Consider the following 17,755-nt stretch of genomic DNA (forward strand, 5'->3'; position numbering starts at 1 on the left):
GAGGTTGGGAGGCCTATTTCAAGGAATGACCAAGAGCTGTTGTCTTGTGAACTATGTTTTCGAGAAGCCCTCTTTGAACAGTGACATAGACAGGCAGCCCTCATGGGGTGAGCTTGGTGGCGAAGTTCTCCTGAACAAAGGGAAGAGGCCAATATTGTTAGCAGACCATGCCTTCACTCTTTCCGCACTCTATGAACTACATGTCACCTGTTCTCTCTCTCTCTGTCACACACACAAACACACATACACACACACACATACACACACACACACACAGTATGAACTGGACCTGACTGTGAAGTGCGGAAAGCATGCAAGGACAGATACTTTGGATAGTTTGGCAAAGGTAAACGTGCCTGCTCATTTTATTTTATCTTGATTTTGCGGTCACAAAAAGCATCAATTTTTCACTCACAACCAATGACGCCAATGACTCAACCAATTTCTGCGAAACTAACTCTTTAAGGCTATCGCATTGAAATTTGGAACAGGCAAAGACGTTGTGGGGTTGCTGACACCCCCTGTAAAGTTGTTTGTGCCGTGTGGTGCACGTGTCCTGCCCCAAAGCCGCATTTCGGGTGAAGACCGCCGGGCGATAGGTGGCGTTGTATTTGCCTTGAGCACCACAATCGTCATCATCATCATGGGGTAGCGCCGGCAATGACCTCTGGCGGAAGCGAGCCTTGGTGGCGGGCGAGAGTTGAGCGAGTCTCTTCTGCGCATGGCGGTTGCCGCGAACGGTTGTTTCTAGCGTAGGTCCTCGGCGCATGGCACCGCGGGCCTGCGCACCTGGGGGGGGGGCCACGTGGTAAGTCAAGCGTTGGAAATGCCGCCTTGGGTATGTTATTGTGTGTTTAGTGTGTTACTGTGTTATGTTGCTTGTATGGTAGCGGGTTAATTACAATTGATGTATCATTCGGCGGATGATATCGTCGTTATAAATTAGTCAAATGTGTATTGTTTGGTTTGTGCCGACCGTGTCTACTGCGTCCTTTCACTCTAAGAGCGTGGTGGTGGCGCTCGCTCGCCTAGTCGAGACACCACACTGGCTGCCCAATGTGGAGCCCTTGGAGTATCGGACGACAGTTTTTGCGATTCGGTACAAGCTTTTGTTAGAGCTGGGATAGAGTAGGCCTAGGGGAACTTCTTTGCTAGCGTCGGTCGTGTGCTTTGTTGAGAGCGAGGAGATCGGTATTTGTGACGTGTTTGAATTTGTCGGCAGGTAGAGTTTTTATTTTTTTTTGCTCGCAAGTGTTGTTCTTTTTATTGGCGTTAGTTTTCAAAACCGTTGTTGAATTGGGACGCGAGCCATGCGGTCAGCATCCTGGGGTGAGCAAAACCTAGAGCACGCGGTTTCTAGGCCAGGCCTGAAGCGAGCGAGTACGGAAGCCTCGTGGGTGGTCCGATTTTCTGTAAATAGCTTCTTCTATCTCTTTCGGCTCAGGGAGCCGGGCGTCGTTGCTGTCTTGTATTGCGGCTCCACGCCGGGGCATTGTGACACCGCCCGGGTCGACGGACGCCGATCGCTCGGTAAGGTGTTGTGTGCGGTGAGCAATAGGGCCACCTCACAGAGTGGATGCCTCCTCGTGGCTGCCTCTTCTGCGCCTATGCTGGGTGCTGGGTGGATGCCGGTTGTTGCCGAGCGACTCATTAGGCCTGAGGCTCTGCGCAGCCGCCTGTCGCACGTGGCACAACTAGGTGGATCGTGGCGTTGAGGTGTTGCGCTCTGCTTCCCTCACTTTTTTTTATCTTGCGATGCAGGAGTTAGAAAAAGTGATTTTTGTTTCATTTTGATGGGCGTCTCGGCCCCCGCCGATGTATTAGCTAGCCGTACTGACCATCGTACCACATGGGCGAAAAGCCCGAAGCTCCCTTTCCTAGGCCCTGGTCCCTTGTTTCGAGTGTTTGGAATATAAGCAGCGGAAGTGATGTGATCCATGGTCGGCTGTCTTGTGCACATCGTCAGCGCCGCTGGCCAGGAATGCGGTCGTGAGGTCGGGCGATGGAGACGCCTGAGACCTGCGCAACTGCCTGCAGTCCGGCGCCCTCGTGAGTGCTGGTCCCAATTGGAAGCCGTGTAGGCACTAGCGACAGTTCGTCGCGCCGACGGCAACGTTGATGTTGCGGGGCCGGTACTGAGGTGAAGTCGAGCTGGACAGTGCAGTAGTGTCGACCGGCGGTGGTGTCGTTGTGCAAAGACATTATGGACATGTGATGTCATTTTTTTTTAAAGCTTGTGTAGCTTACCTTTTGTTTTCAGGATATGGTTTGATTTAAGGTTGGGAAAATGTGGGGGTGCTGTAACCCCCTGTAAAGCTGTTTGCGCCGTGTGGCACATGCGTCTCGGCGCAAAGCCGAATTTAGGGTGACGACCGCCAAGCAATAGGTGGCGTATTCGTGTTGAGCACCACTAACGTCATCATCATCATGGGGTAGCGCCGGCAGTGACCCCTGACGGAAGCGAGCCTTGGTGGTGAGTGAGAGTTGAGAGACTCTCTTCGACGCGTGGCGGCTGCCGTGAACGGTTGTCTCTAGCGTGGGTCCTCGGCACGTGGCGCCGCGGGCCTGCGCGCCGGGTGGGCCCACGTGGTAAGTCAAGCGTTGGTGATGCCGTCTAGGATGTGTTATTGCGTGTTTGTCATGTTTTGAAGTGTGTGGAAATTGTGTGTAAGGATGTCTTAGTGGGTTGATCGTGATTGATGTATCATTCGGCAGACGATATTATCGTTATAAACGTAGTTCAATAAATGTATCTTGTTTGGTTTGTACCGACCACGTCTGCTGTGTCCGTTCACTCCAAGAGCATGGTGAAGTGCTTGCCTCGTCGAAACCGCACAATGTTCAGAAACACACCCACTTGGGCGTGAAGCATGAACGACAGATCCGCATGAAGTGGCCTTGAACGAGAGCGAGTTAGAGCGGCACGTACATTTTTCCTTCTCCACCAGCGGAGTTTCACAACAGAGGATGCGTCAGTGCAGTGCTCGGTTTCGTTACTTTTCCGGGACGCCTGATTGAGCGCGATTTCCCCTCCTCAAAAATTCTGGCTCTGTCGTTTACACCAATACACGAGAAACGACAGGAAGGGAAAGATGAAAGCTTACGATGAAAAAAATCTATAGAGAGGGATTAAGCCGTTGTTTCGACAAGCACACTTGTCTTCCTTAAGGCTAAAACTAATTTCCTTAGCACTAGCATGCATGTACACCAATCAACAAGGCAATTTTACTCAAATATGGCAAGTGCGCACTAGCATGTATGTACACCAATCAACGAGGCAATTTTACTTAAATATGGCAAGTGCCAATCAAGGGGTTGGAGTGCAGTTTAAATTCATTGCATTTATAGGCAGTGTAGGTTGCTTCTCCAATCGAAACGACATTGTCTGTGCTTATGAAATAGCTTCAGTATGCTTAAGTGCTTCTTGTTTGACCTATTAATGACAATTTTCTAACTTTGTCATATATACTGAAGCCTCGTTATAGCAAAGTCACATATGCCACAAAAATAACTTCGTTACGTTCTAAATTCCATTATACAGTGTAGACCGCTTATAACATAGGTTGCGGGAGTCACGAATATCTGCACTATAAGCTGTACGCATTATAACCAAAACAACCTTTTTTCAAGGGCCGCACTTGCGCCTAACGTGTTGAGCATGCAGCCTCGTGTGTCCAAAAATCGAAGCATGTGATGCGTTGTGCTTACAACCATTAAAATTTCTGAGTGTTAAACAAAAACAACAAAAAATGAACATTGAAAGTCACACGTTTCCAATGAAATGAATGCCAAAAGAGGGTTTGGGGGGGGTAACAGAAGAAAACACAATTGTGGAAATCCGCTGACTGCTTCTCAGATAACCATCCTGCGCATTACACAGAAATTATGTCGAATCATGTAGCGAATTTCACGTGCTGAAAGATGCCAACCATTCCATTTCACGGGCGTGCACCTGATTTGAGGACATCGCAATTGAATCTCGAACCACCATTCAAGAGCTACACGCCACTTTTGTTTTCATTAACGATACGTATCTCTTCCTGCCACATGCTGTCACCGCAAGAAGTTCCGCTAACTACATACCAAAGCAAAACTTGGATAGCACGCAACCGCTACCGAAATGTAACCAACGCTGAATAGGCCTAGCCTGCCATTCCGCATGTTGTTGCAGAAAGTTTGTCCAAGAGGTGAAGATCTGGTGTCGAAAAGATCGCATCAAGCACTGAACCAAGAACAGCATGCGTGATACGAAGTTTGCATTCGCGGTCGAGAGATCAATAACCATGAAAACACATTAAGCTTACGAGTGACAGCGCACTGACAGCAAACGCGGTATCTGTAGCAAGTTGGATGACAATGACGCTTTTCCCGACAAAAAACTGTTAAGTGTAGTCGATAAGGACGGGATCACAGGTGCCATGTTGAGCCACACGCGGCCGAAGCCAGGCTAGTGACGCCATAATCGGTGCAAAGCCTTATCCCTTGCCAAATCGCCCCCCCCCCCCCTACTTGGCAAACCCGCGCAGCGTGCCGCGGTCTTTTTTTTTTTTTTATGGCGATAGCAATTATAGGGACACTCTTGGCAGGATTTTGCCGCCGGCGTCGCCGTCACTCACCGTATTGTCACGTGTGAAAAAGAGGGACTTCGAGCAAGGAATACCACGCATTCGCAGATACGCAGGTCAGTGACGTGACAACCAAAAAGCCGCGGCGAGAGCACGCACTGTCCTAAAAACGACTTCCTTGTTTGTTTCTCCTGGATGCAGGCTCGTGCTCGCCGCAGTTCATGGCCAGGTGGCATTATTACCCCACTGAAAAAAAAGCATCGCCCCGATGCTCGCAAATGATAGTGCATAAGAAGAAGTAAACCAAACGTGCACACTGTGGGCACACTGAAGAGAAAAAAACAATAACAAAGGAACAAGGCCGAGGCACGGTCACACTAATACATGAAGTACGGCTTGAGCCATACAACGTGAACAATCTCTGGGTAGTGCTTTCGACGCTGGGGCGACATAGTTCTGTCCGGGACCACCTCACAGTTCATGTCACTGACGCCAGACACTACTTTGTAAGGTCCATAGTAGTGACTAAGGAGCTTTTCACACGACCCTTGGCAACTAACCGGAGTCCATACCCAAACTAGATCTCCTGGGTGGTATTCGACCTGTCGATGGCAAAGATTGTAGCTGCGTGCATCTACAGTTTGTTGTTGTTTGATGATGTGGGGATCTGAGGCGCGCCCGCGACCATTTTCGCGGGCATTCCGCCACACGGCCACACCCTTTTGCTTTCCTGCCCTGTTAACACCACGTGGCGATAGATGGCGCCACGTGCGGGCACGGCGCGCGGTACGCGCGCGCCGAGAGAGCGCTCTCTTCTCCGTTGGTCGGCGCCGGGTAAGCACGCGTTTTCCTTCGTCCGCGTCCCCTTTGGGAATCGCCGGACTGCAGCCTGCCTGGGGTGGCCTTGGGCACCTCGGCAGGCGTGTTTACTTGAGTGCTAGCTTCGGTAGCGTACGCTAAGCCCACAGTGGTGCCTAGTGCTTGAAGTGGTCGTACCACAACGAGCCGCACTTGCCGTAGGCCCAGCGCGTACGAGGTTTGCCCTAACACTCGCGACCAGGCCCAGTGGCCATCGTGAGAGTGCGCAGCATAGCCGCGAGGGACCTTTTCCCGACCGGCGTGTCAAAGCTCGCCATTGCCAGCTGCGACGTGCTCGCGGTTTTCCCCTTATTGTGAACGTCCGCGTGCGGGTGCCTTTGCTACCCGCGTCCCGGGAGCGGACGTTGTGCTGTTGTTCGGGGTGCCGCCAGAGGCAATAAAGTGTTGTGTACTGTTACATTAGAACACTGTCTATTTGCCGCGCCGCGCTAAACGCCTTATCAGTTGAGCGCGCGCGGAGCGGTGCGCTACACGCGAGTGAACGGAGTAGCAGCCCTGTGGCTCGCTAAGCGTGAACCCGCGGTGATCGTCCGCTGCAGTTAGGAGCGGGGTCACCATAATATGCAGGCGCCAACTGTTGAGTTCCCGCCGTAATCGTGTGGCAACATAGTGTCTAGCATGGCCTGGACCTCACGCCCGTAGACAAGAGGGAATGGTGTGAATCGTGTCGTTTCTTGAATGGCAGTGTTATATTCGAATGTTATGTATGAGGACGACCTGATCCCACGTCTTGTGCTGAACGTCCACATACATAAATAACATATTAGCGATGGTCTTGTTAAGTCGCTCCGTCAAGCCGTTAGTCTGCGGGGGATACGCCGTCATCTTGCGATGGCTCGTAAAGCTTAGTTTGAATACATCGTCGATGAGCTGAGGCGTGAGAGCTGTTCCACAAGCAGTGATCACACAAAACAGGGCACCATGGCGAAGAATGATCTGATCGACGAAAAACTGGGCAACATCAGAAGCTGTAGCTTGTTGGAGGGCTCTTGTCTTGACGTATCTCGTTAGATAATCAGTCGCTATAACTATCCACTTGTTACCAGTAGTTAATAGAAGAAATGGCCCCAGTAAACCCATTCCGATTTGATCGAACAGTGCCCTTGGTGGAGTGATTGGTTGCAGCAAGCCTGCAGGCTTCAGTGGCGGAGGTTCGCGGCGTTGACATTCACGGCAGCTTTTCACATATCGCTTGACGTACGTAGCAAGTTTTGGCCAGTAGTACGCCAGCTGAACTCTGGCGACAGTTGTAGAGAGCCTAGATGACCGGATGTGGGCTCGTCCTGACAGGCCAAAAAAATGTTGTCGCGCATGTCAGAAGGAACCACTAGCGGGTAGGCTTTCCCATTGCCGTACGAGTTCGTTTTGTACAAGACACCATTTCGTAGGCAGAACGAAGAGAGATTGCGAGAAAGGTGTCGAGGTACGGGTGTGTTGCACCCTTCTAGATTGTCTAAGTTAGCGCGAATATCGACGTCATCGTGTTGTCGTGCAATCAAGTCTGTTGCAGTGAGGACTCCGAGAAAGCCTCTGTCATCCTCATTGTTGGGATCACAAACTCCATTAGGTGCAAGAGACAAGGAATCAGCATCTTCGTGCTTGCGGCCTGGTTTATAGACGATGATAAGGTCAAATTCTTGCAAACAAAGACTCCATTATGCCAGACGCCCAAACGGGTCTTGTATATTGGCTAACCAGCACAATGAATGATGATCAGTCACTACTTTGAAGTGATGACCGCAGAGGTAAGGCCTGAATCTCATTGTGGCCCACACTACTGCTGGGCACTCCTTCTCCAGAGTGGAATAGTTTATCTCGGCGCGAGACAGGGTTTGGCTGGCGTAAGCTATCACGTGCTCGGTGCCTTCTTGATGTTGGACATGCACGACGCCAAGACCTACAATGCTCACGTTAGTATGAACTTCGGTGGCACCATCCTCGTCGAAGTGAGCAAGAACTGGAGGTGCCTGCATACACTCACGTAGATCGATAAAAGCCGCGTTCCGTTCTTCATTCCAAACGAATGGTACGTCGTCACGTGTCAGACGAGTCATAGGCTCAGCAATTCTAGAAATATTGGCGATGAAGCGACGATAGTAGGCGTACAGGCCAAGGAAGCAACGTACTGCTTTCTTGTCACGGGGAACAGGAAAGGAAGCTAGGGCGTTTGTCTTGCCGGGGTCAGGTCAAACACCATCTGCGCTCACAACATGGCCCAGAAATTTAAGTTCTTCATGGCTGAAGTGGCATTTTTTTGGCTTCAGCGTGAGGTTCGCAAGGCGGAGCACTTCTAAAACAGCCAGCCGACCCTTTAAGTGTTCCTCGAAGGTGACCGAAAACACGACGACATCATCGAGATAAACAAGGCAGGCGTTCTACCTCAAACCAGTAAGGCAGGGCCCATCATTCTTTGAAATGTTGCTGGCGCAGAACATAGGTCGAAGGGGAGCACCTCGAATTCATACAGGCCGTTAGGTGTAACAAAAGCAGTTTTTCTCGGTCCCTTTCATCAACCTCAATCTGCCAGTATTCGCTTCTTAAGTCTATGGATGAAAAATACCTTGCCCGCTGTAGTGTGTCTAGTGAATCATCAATGCCTGGCAGAGGAAAATGGATGGAAGACAACGTTGTCCTTTATCATTACGAGAGCGACTAGCGATGACCATGGACTGGATGGCTTCCATGGACTGGATGGCTGTATAACATCATCCTGAAACATTTCGAAGCACGGAACAATGTGGAGGTGCATAACGGCTTGCAGCGTCGGCGCATACTGCAGGAAGAACGTAACAGCTCACAGCCTCGGCATAGGAAACACGGCAAGGCTCCGTCGGTACAGGAGGGGAAGAATCGCTGGAGAGTGGGACTTGCAGAGCCTGCTGTACTTCGCTCCTCAGGAGATGCTGAAGATGGATCCTGCAGCAGGTGAAGGCAGGCAGTGAATATTTTGCAGCTCGCCGTATACCACCGATCGGATGAGGTTGCACAGAGCTTCGAGACTGACGTTACTCCCCGCAACTCCAATCTGGTCCACCGGTGAAGCAGCATTGACATGGCGGTCGTACACAGCCGATCGCTGCTACAGCATGTTTTCCATCGTCGTAGCTTCAGTTAAAACTCTGCCACAGTTTTCAGGGGACTTCGGAAGAGACCAGCGAAGAGCTGCTCCTTAACTCATCACATTAGGTGCCGCAACTTCTTGTCTTCTGTCATACCTGGGTCAGCGCGACGGAAAAGGCTCATCATGTGCTCTACGTACGTCATCCCGCTTTCGTGATTGAATGCGTGATTGAATGGACCGCTCTACTGGTTCACAACAATGGGGGTCAGCGTAACTTGCCAGCAGCTAACGGCAAAACACAGTCCAGGACGAGAAGGGTTTGCGGTTCTCGTACCAAGTACGAGCGCCATCCTCAAGGCTGAAATATACATTCCGCAGCTTGTTGGCGTCGGTCCACTCGTTGAAAGTAGCAACGCGTTCAAAGTTAGCTAACCAGTCCACGACATCCTCCAACATGGAGCCACAGAACACCTTCGGAACTCGTGGCTCCTGCAGCGTGTAATTAGCCATCGGAGTATTTTCTGTACTGCTCTGGGGTGGTGCAGTTGACATCATCTCCGGTAGAGATTCACGCTCGGGGAACAATTCTCGGATTTTCCACCTGGCCGGGTGGACAGGTGTTGTGACTGTAGGTACAGAGCTACTAGGAGGGGTTTGGATTATTGGTTGAGAATACCCAGCAACCCCACCAGTTGTCACGGGTGAAAAAAGAGGGACTTCGGGCAAGGAATATCGCGTAGTCGCAAAGACACAGGTCAGGGACGCGACACAACCAAAAAGCCTTGGCGAGAGCACGCACTGTCTCAAAAACGACTTCCTCGTTTGTTTCTCCTGGACGCGGGCTCGTGCTTGCCGGAGTTCATGGCCAGGTGGCAGTATATTTATGTGTACCTATACATATTAAATCGCAAGAAAGGAAAATAATCTAGAAAAAGACTCCGGCGTGCGGAATCCAACGTCGGACCTTTGAGTGTAAGGACAAGGTAGTTGTGCAAGCGGCCTTTTCTGCCTATGCGTTGAACACGTTCTGAGCCTAACCGTTTGTCTTGTAAGTCTCACTGAGAGGACTTTCCATGTGCAACGGAGCTCTACGTGTATTTCAGGTGCAGTCACGACTATGGGAACTCATGGGCCTTAGCGGACGCTGGACTCAGCAATGAAAGTAAAAATTTTCAGAGAAGCATAACTAGGAGGCACCGCCAAGCAAGGTATCACCTGGAATTACGGCATCAAGCCAAACAACCTGTCAAACATTCTCAAGAACAAGCTCTCGGTGCTGGATGCGGTTGAAAATGACCAGTTCAAGACATCTTGCAAGAGGATGTGCACTGGTGCCCACCTGGAGTTAGAGCAAGCGGTGCTCGTCTGGATTCGGGAGGCCCGAAGCAACCGACTTCCGCTCAGTAGCGAGATCGTTGCAGCGAAAGCCTCATCGCTTGCGACCATGCTAGGCATCGAGCAACTTCGTTTCGTTCAATGAATGGCTTACACGCTTTAAGCAACGCCATGATATGGTGTTTAAAAGCGTGAATGGGGAAAGGGCTGCCGTCAACGTGGCAACAAGTGCTATTGAAGAGAAGGTAAGCTTCATGAATACTTGGCTGAATATCAGCCGCAAGATATCTTCAAAACAGACCAGACGGCACTTTTTTACAGAATGTTGCCAGAGAAGACGCTTATCTTTAAGGATAATGACTGTGCTGGAAATAAGCGGAGTAAAGAAAGAGTGTTAATTCTGATGGCAGCCAACATGACGGACTCTGAGCAATGTAGCCTGCTCGTAATCGGTAAAGCCGCTAAGCCTAGATGTTTCAAGAGTGAAAACGCTGCCTGTAGACTACGTGTTTAACAAGAAACCGTGGATGACAGCAGATACATTCAAGCATTGGCTGATGAATTTGGATCACAAGTTCGTGTTATCGAGATGCAAGGTGTTGCTGCTTGTGAACCAGTGTAGTGCACACATAAATGTGCTGCCGTTGAGTGCCATCCCTGTCGCTTACTTGCCAGCGAACACTACATCAATGTAACAACCTATGAACCAGGGGATTATAAAGAACGTTTATGGGAAACATTCTCATGAGCGGATGCTGTTGTGTATGGACAATTCCACTTAATATGAGGTGAGCCTTTTCAGCGCTTTAAGTATGCTGGCACGAGCGTGGGGTCACGTAAAGAAAGAGACCATTGCGTTAGGGCGTGCTGTTTTGTTGCAAGTCCTGCCGATGATGATTAGTCTTGTACAGCGATAGAAGCAGACAAAAGTGAGGTTGAACTAGACAGTCTCTTGCCAGCTCTCGAAGAATACCTTGCTACTGACAGTGCCGTAGAAACCTGCGGTGCGTTGACGGACGCCGAGATCGTTGAAATGGTTTGGCCCAGAAAGGATAGTCAAGAAACTGAGGTGGACGACGACGATATTGCAGATGAGCCACAACCGTGAGCTGCTGATGTAGCCGAGGGCCTTGCCCTTGCGGAGCAGTTTTTCGCTGCTGAGAGCAACGCCCAGGAAGCTTTTGGGCACATACACAGACTGCGGGACTTGCTTTCTGCTGCAAGATTTAGCAGACAAAAGCAAATTGCAATCACCAATATTTTTCGTAAACTGCTTTGAAAGATGTATTCCTCATTTGTATTGGTTAGTTAGAATTCTGTTTAATTGAGAATTTTTGGCGATCCCCGTGAACTTCGTATTACTGAGAGCCAACTCAATTCAACGAACATAAGGTGATGCGAAAGCGTCATCGCCAATGAACCACTCACCGCTAGGGGCCCACGAGGTGCGACTCGCGGGACCGTGTCAAGAGGTGACCATCTGCGTTCACCGCGACACGCCAAGGAGAACTGCTTATGTGCCAAGTGCCGCCAGCCAGCCTCACTGCTAGGCGTCACCGCTAGCTATAATGACGCTGGTGATAGACGCTCGCGAGTACATCGCAACCTACCACTCGACGCTTGTGAACCCTAAATACGGCCTATGAGTGAAACACATGTGTGCCACGATGTGCAAATGTCTTTACAAGAGGTGTTAGCAGTCCCACAACATTTTTTGCGATGTACCAAACTTTTGCACTGCTGATAACTTGTCACTTGGCCGCACACAGTGGCTACATTACGGTGCGTGTAGCGACTCGTGAATAAAATTGATAACCTTGCTACTTGTAATTTTAAGTTCTCTTGAAAATAACAGAGAATGGCATGCTAAACTTTCAACAGAGACATGTGGTGGTGCAGAGACTTCGGTCAGGCTAAATACATCAACGAAAAGTGCATCACTGGAATAGAGTGAGAGCATTGGCGGCACTGTGGAGAAACTGCTGCGTTAGCCATGTACCTTCGGAGCTCGAAGTCGCTACCGATCGCATCGTAGCGACTGCGGTTTCTTTCAAAACAGGTGCGGCAAACAACAGTTCCGTTTTTATTTTGTGTGCTTCGGCCGCGCACACGCCTTCAAAACTAAGTTGCTTGTTGCTCTCTATAATTGCTTCTGTCACGATCTAGTCTGTAGCGTTTGCAGAAAGAAACGTCACTTTGATTAGGCGAGTGTTTGACGCGCGTGCATGCACTTTTCCAAGTTCGGTCAGTTTCGTCGTCGCCATACATGATAATGTCAAGAGTGATTGCGGTTCGGTCGGCTGGGCGCATCCTTCCAAAGCTTCCAGCACGTTGCTCTCAGCCATTGCTTGATGGTATCGTCCGAACATGCGAATTGCGGCCTACTGGACACAGTAAATGTTTGCGAATTCGAATCATCGAGATTCTAGTGTACATTACCTTTCTTAATGCGACAGTGTGGATAAATTTTGTGAAAATGTGGATAGCTTTTCGAAAAGCATGGATTAGACTGGGTTTAATTTTTGCCAATGCGACCAAATCATGTGCAGGAACTTCGATTTCCAGGAGATTTTCCTGCCAACCACATACGAAATGGTCGAAATCCGTGAGATTTGGCAGGTATGCAATAGTATTACACTCTAACTTCGATGTAACAAAGATGGTTGAAATGAATTATTGGTTGTAAAAAACTAAGTGTGGAATGCTTTTATCAGAGATACAGCGCTACAAGTATTGTTTATTATGAATTTTAGAATATAAAAAAATATTCTTGCGCAACATTGTTATAATAAGATTTGAGGGTATTTAATTTGAAACAAACATACTTTTACTAGAGAATACTGAAATTGAAGCACACTGATACGAGATTATCCTTGTCCATCCTTGTGTCATAAAAACAGATGTGAATGGGGTGCTCACACTTTTCGAGCCTCTGCTGCTCCTTGGCAGCGTCCTTGTCCGCCTGGTCTTCGACGAACGTGCCTGCTGTTGAAGGCTCCTGGATGCTGGGATCCTCCTCAGGCACAACTATTTCATAGTCATTCTTTGGGGACGGCAATGATGACAGTGCCTTGAGCAGCTGCTGCTTGCTCTCCCTCTGTACAAAGAGCACCAATGGGGGAAATAATGCCTATCACGTCCGGCCAAATTCAACTGCACTAACAATAAAAGCAGTGAGAAAACGTTGGATGCATAACAGAATCATGCTTTGGACCCCTCCCCCAAAAAATTCTGTTACAAAATTATTACATATGTTTCAGTTTCACTCACAAGGTAAGGTGACGGCAAAGTATTCGACTGTTATGTGAAAAAGACCAACTTCATGCTAGATTGCAGTATATTAAAGGATATAGATGTAGAGGGCATTTACCACAAAAACAAGAGCCACGAGGCTTCTGAAAAAGTGAACATTTTGTTTCTCTCCTGTTTGAACAATTTCACTGCCCCGTGCCTCTAAGATTTGGCAGATTATGTTACATCATTGCAGGCATACCTTCCCAAGGTCTGCGAAATATGCAGTCCATGGTGTGCACATGGACAGATAAATAGAGATGGCTTGCATAAAGACTACAGTGTAAAAAAAGGGGGGTGGGCGTGCCGACGATCTCTGTCCGCTGTGATGGAGAGTGTGCCCACATAATGTTCGCATATAGTACATGTGCCGGCGGTTGTTTCGTGGGGGTGCTGAGACATGAGGGCCTAGAGAGACTGAGGGCAATGAGGTGGAGGCACATTTTTTTATTTTTTTTAAAGGACTTTTTTAAAGGACTTTAAAGGTGGGCATGTATGGCGATAGCACAAGTGTCTCACTCGTTCACACCCTTGCATCCAAGGGCCATGAGGCAAGCGCTTTGTTGAGCGTAGCCACCGCAACGGTGATTTCTCTGGAGAGGTCGTGCTATGGAATGCCCGGGTATATGACATTAAAAGTAGTAATTTCTTTTAAAAAAGCCAACAATGCTTTAGGAGTAAAAAGTGGTTCCCTACCGATGAACATTGCAGGATGAAGTGGTATCTGTTGTCGGTAGGGTAACGGAAAGTGTTGTCCTCTCAGCGCGTCCAATTCTTTACACTGTATTAGAATGTGAAGTACGGTGAGTGCTTCTCCACATCTGTCACACAAAGGTGGATCACCCCCAGATAAAATAAATGAATGTGTTGCTTGTGCATGTCCTGTTCTTAGCCTTGTAAGGATTACTTCTGTGTAGCGTGATTTTGATACTGGCGGCCAATGATTAAGTTGCGGCTTGATGACATGCAATTTATAACCTGTTTGTGTGTCCCATGCGCTCTGCCAATAACCCCTGAGCTTTCGTTTTAGAAAAGTTTTCAAGTCGAGTACAGAAATCGGTGTCGAAGTGTTGATAACGGTTTTGTTGGCGGATCCAGCTAGCTGGTCTACAAGAACATTGCCTTGTAGTTCACGGTGTCCTGGCACCCAACAGACTATGACATGCTGCTTGGATGAGTAGACTGTGCATAAAAGCGAATAAAGCGAGACAAGGACAGGGTTTTTGTGCTTTTTAAGAGTTTTCAGAGCTTTTACTACGGTGAGGAAATCTGTATATATTATTGCCTTCTGTAGTTTTATTTGTTTAATGTGTTTGACGGCCGCGAGTATCGCATAAGCTTCGCCGGTAAAAATGCTTGAATCAGAGTGCAGACCGCCGGCTTCCGAAAAGAATGGGATGATGGCTGCGTAGGAGACAGAAGTGTCGAACTTTGAAGCATCCGTGAAGAACTCAGGACATGCGTATTTATGTTGTAGTTCTAAGAAGTATGTCTGAATATGTGCGATTGGCGTGTGCTTCGTAATCTCTAAGAAAGACACATCGCAATCTATCGCCTGCCACTGCAACGGTGTCAGGCATATTGCGGAAGCCATTAAACGATGTTTGAGTGGCACATCGATTTCCTTCGCTAGGCCCCTCACACGGAGTGAGTAGGGCTGTCTCATAGAAGGCGGTTTCTCAAACAAAGCAAGGCTTGACATGTCATCAATTGTGGAATGTGATGGGTGATCCTTGTCTGCATTTACATTAAGATAATATTTAAAAGACATGTAACCTCTCTGTAGGTGGAGCGAACATTCGTTTGATTCCACGTACAAGCTTTCCACAGGGCTATTGCGAAAAGCACCTATGGAGAGACGGTTACCTAGATGATGAACAGGGTCAAGCATTTTAAGGGCAGTAGGTGTCGCAGACTGATATGCTATTGCCCCATAATCTAGGCAGGTGCGTACAAGGCTTTTATACAAATTCATTAAACACTTCTTGTCGCTTCCCCACGTAGTGCGAAACCACACTTTTATAATGTTCATAGCTTTTATGCACTTGTTTTTTAAATATTTGATGTGTGGTATGAAGATGAATGCCTCTCTTCCTGGAGAACAAGACACGTGCGTTTCTGTGCATTCAGGCAGAACCCGTTTTCTTCAGCCCAATTAGAGACTTTGTTCAAACCAAGCTGAACCTGACGCTCACACACATGGCCAGACTGCAATATCTAAAGCCAAGCTGGACGTCATCGACATATGTACAACAAAACATCTTGCGAGGGATAGACAAGCGCAAAGCATTCATTTTGATGAGATAAAGTGTGCAGCTAAGTACACCACCTTGCGGCACGCCTGTTTCTTGGACAAATGTTTGCAAAAAAATGCTGCCCACTCGGACGCGGAATGTCCGGTTTGACAGGTAACTTTCGATTATGTTAAACATTCTTCCGCGCAAGCCAAGGTGGGACAGGTCTCTTAGTATTCCAAAGCGCCATGTTGTATCGTAAGCCTTTTCGATATCGAGGAACACAGAGAGAATATATTGTTTATGGACGAAAGCGTCTCTGATCTGTGCCTCGATACGAACAAGGTGGTTTGTGGTGGATCTACCTTCTCGAAACCTGAATTGAAGTGGGTCGAGTAAATTGTTTGTTTTAAGGAAATGTACAAGTCAGCAGTTTATCATTATTTCGAAGACTTTGCACAAGCAGCTTGTAAGTGCAATAGGCCTATAACTCGAAACTGAAGGAGGGTCCTTGCCCTCTTTCAAAATGGGAATAATAATAGCCTCTTTCCAAGAAGTAGGAATAGCGCCAGAAAACCAGACAGCATTGTACAAACAAAGTAAGGTTTTTTGTGTTTCGATTGGTAGGTTTTTTAACATTTCGTAAACTACACGGTCAAAACCTGGGGTAGAATTACTGCAGGAGTTTAGAGAGGTTTGGAGCTTAGCTAAGCTGAAAGCATGGTTGTACACCTTGTATCTAGTACATTTGAGTTAGAGTTTCTGCTTTTCTGTTCTTGTTCTGTATTTTTAGAAAGCGTCGGTATAGTGTGACGAGCTGGACACCCGTTCGAAGTGTGCACCGAAGAAGTTTGCCTGATCTTCCAACGTGTCACCCTGTGTGTTTACGAGTGGGAGTGTGTGCTTGTTTTCCTGCTACCCTACCAACCATGTTCCAGACTTTAGCCTCCTGTGTGTATGAATTGATCCTTGATAAAAATTTCTGCCAGCTTTCTCTTCTGGCCTGCCGACGTCCTGTCCTGCCTTGAGACTTTATTTTCTTAAAGCTGTCAAGATTTTCGGCTGTCGGTGAGTTCCGAAGCAACCTCCATGCTCTGTTTTGCTGTTTGCGCGCATTTCGGCATTCAGAGTTCCACCATGGCACACGCCGTTTTTTAGGGTTTCCATTTGTTTGTGGGATGCATTTTGTTGCAGCATGAATCAAAAACGCTGTGAAGTAGTTGACAGGAACATCAACGCTCAAAGTACTTATGTCACTCCAACCTAAACGAGCGATGATATAGAACTGTTCCCAGTCGGCTCTGTTTATAAGCCATTTGGGAACACGTGGTGGACACTCAGTTGCTGTAGTTGTGCTCAAAACTACGGGAAAGTGGTCAGTTCAGTACGAATTACTGATGACTTTCCACTGGAGTAGAGGCACAAGAGACGGCGATACTATGCTTAGGTCTGTGGAGGAGTAGGTATTATTAGCGAGATTATAATCGGTTGGTTCTTTTCGATTCAGAAGACAGGCGCTCGACGAGAGAAGGAACTGTTCAATCAATCGACCTCGCGCGTCGCAACGAGAGTCACCCCATTGCTTGCTATGCGCATTAAAATTAAAGTCTCCAAGAAAAACATAAGGCTCCGGAAGTTCATCAATTAAAGATTGTAAGTGATGTTTTTGTCGCTGATAGCTTGGACGAATGTAAATAGTGCAAATTGTGATCAGTTTATCAAAAAGAACAGCTCGAACAGCCACTGCCTCAAGGGACATTTGAAGTTGTAAGTGCGTGCATGCAATCCCTTGATTCACTATAATGGCAACACCTCCAGATGATGTCATGTTATCATCACGGTCTTTTTGGAAAATAATGTATTTACGAAGAAAGTTGGTGTGTTTTGAATCGACGTGTGTTTCTTGTACACACAGCACTTTTGGTGAGTGTTCTTGTAAAAGTTCTTGGATGTCGTCGAGGTTTCTGAGATGGCCCCTGACGTTCCATTGTATAATTTGAGTGATCATAGTGAATGTGAAGTAGTACTGTGTGTACGAAAAGCGAGTGGCTGTTTAGGCGGGGAGTTTAAGTTCATGTAACAGGGCCGTCACCAGGCCCCGTAATTTGATTTTTTGTTTTCTTGGCATACTCCAAGGAGCCGCGCCGCCCTTCGGCATCAAGGGTACCGATGTATCCATTGCCTCCTCAGAGGCACTGGATGCCTGCACGTGCGAGCTGGTGTTCGAATTTCGGGCCTCGTCTGGTGAGGTGAGGCCTTGATATCCGAGGACCCTGGGGTCTCCGGTCTCTGTTCGGGAGTAGGCGGTGTAGTCTGGACTACAGCCGCCTTGGGGGCAGGTGCACAACCGCCGGCTCGGTATGCGCGGGCCGAAGGAGTGGCGGAGCTGG

The 17,755-nt window shown here is 48.3% G+C and overlaps 1 protein-coding gene across 5 annotated transcripts in view; it reads right to left on the reverse strand.

Annotated features, from left to right (window-relative positions):
- The window catches only part of Cdc5 (cell division cycle protein 21), a 322,395-nt gene that overhangs the window by 124,449 nt on the left and 180,191 nt on the right, over positions 1 to 17,755 (reverse strand). For all 5 annotated transcript variants that reach the window (XM_037426347.2, XM_075894722.1, XM_075894721.1 and 2 more), the window contains exon 9: positions 12,760 to 12,937. In XM_037426347.2, coding sequence (XP_037282244.1) covers positions 12,760 to 12,937 — 178 coding nt within the window. The remainder of the gene's footprint in view (positions 1 to 12,759; positions 12,938 to 17,755) is intronic.

Source organism: Rhipicephalus microplus, chromosome 5 (assembly GCF_043290135.1).
Source record: "Rhipicephalus microplus isolate Deutch F79 chromosome 5, USDA_Rmic, whole genome shotgun sequence".
NCBI lineage: Eukaryota > Metazoa > Arthropoda > Arachnida > Ixodida > Ixodidae > Rhipicephalus > Rhipicephalus microplus.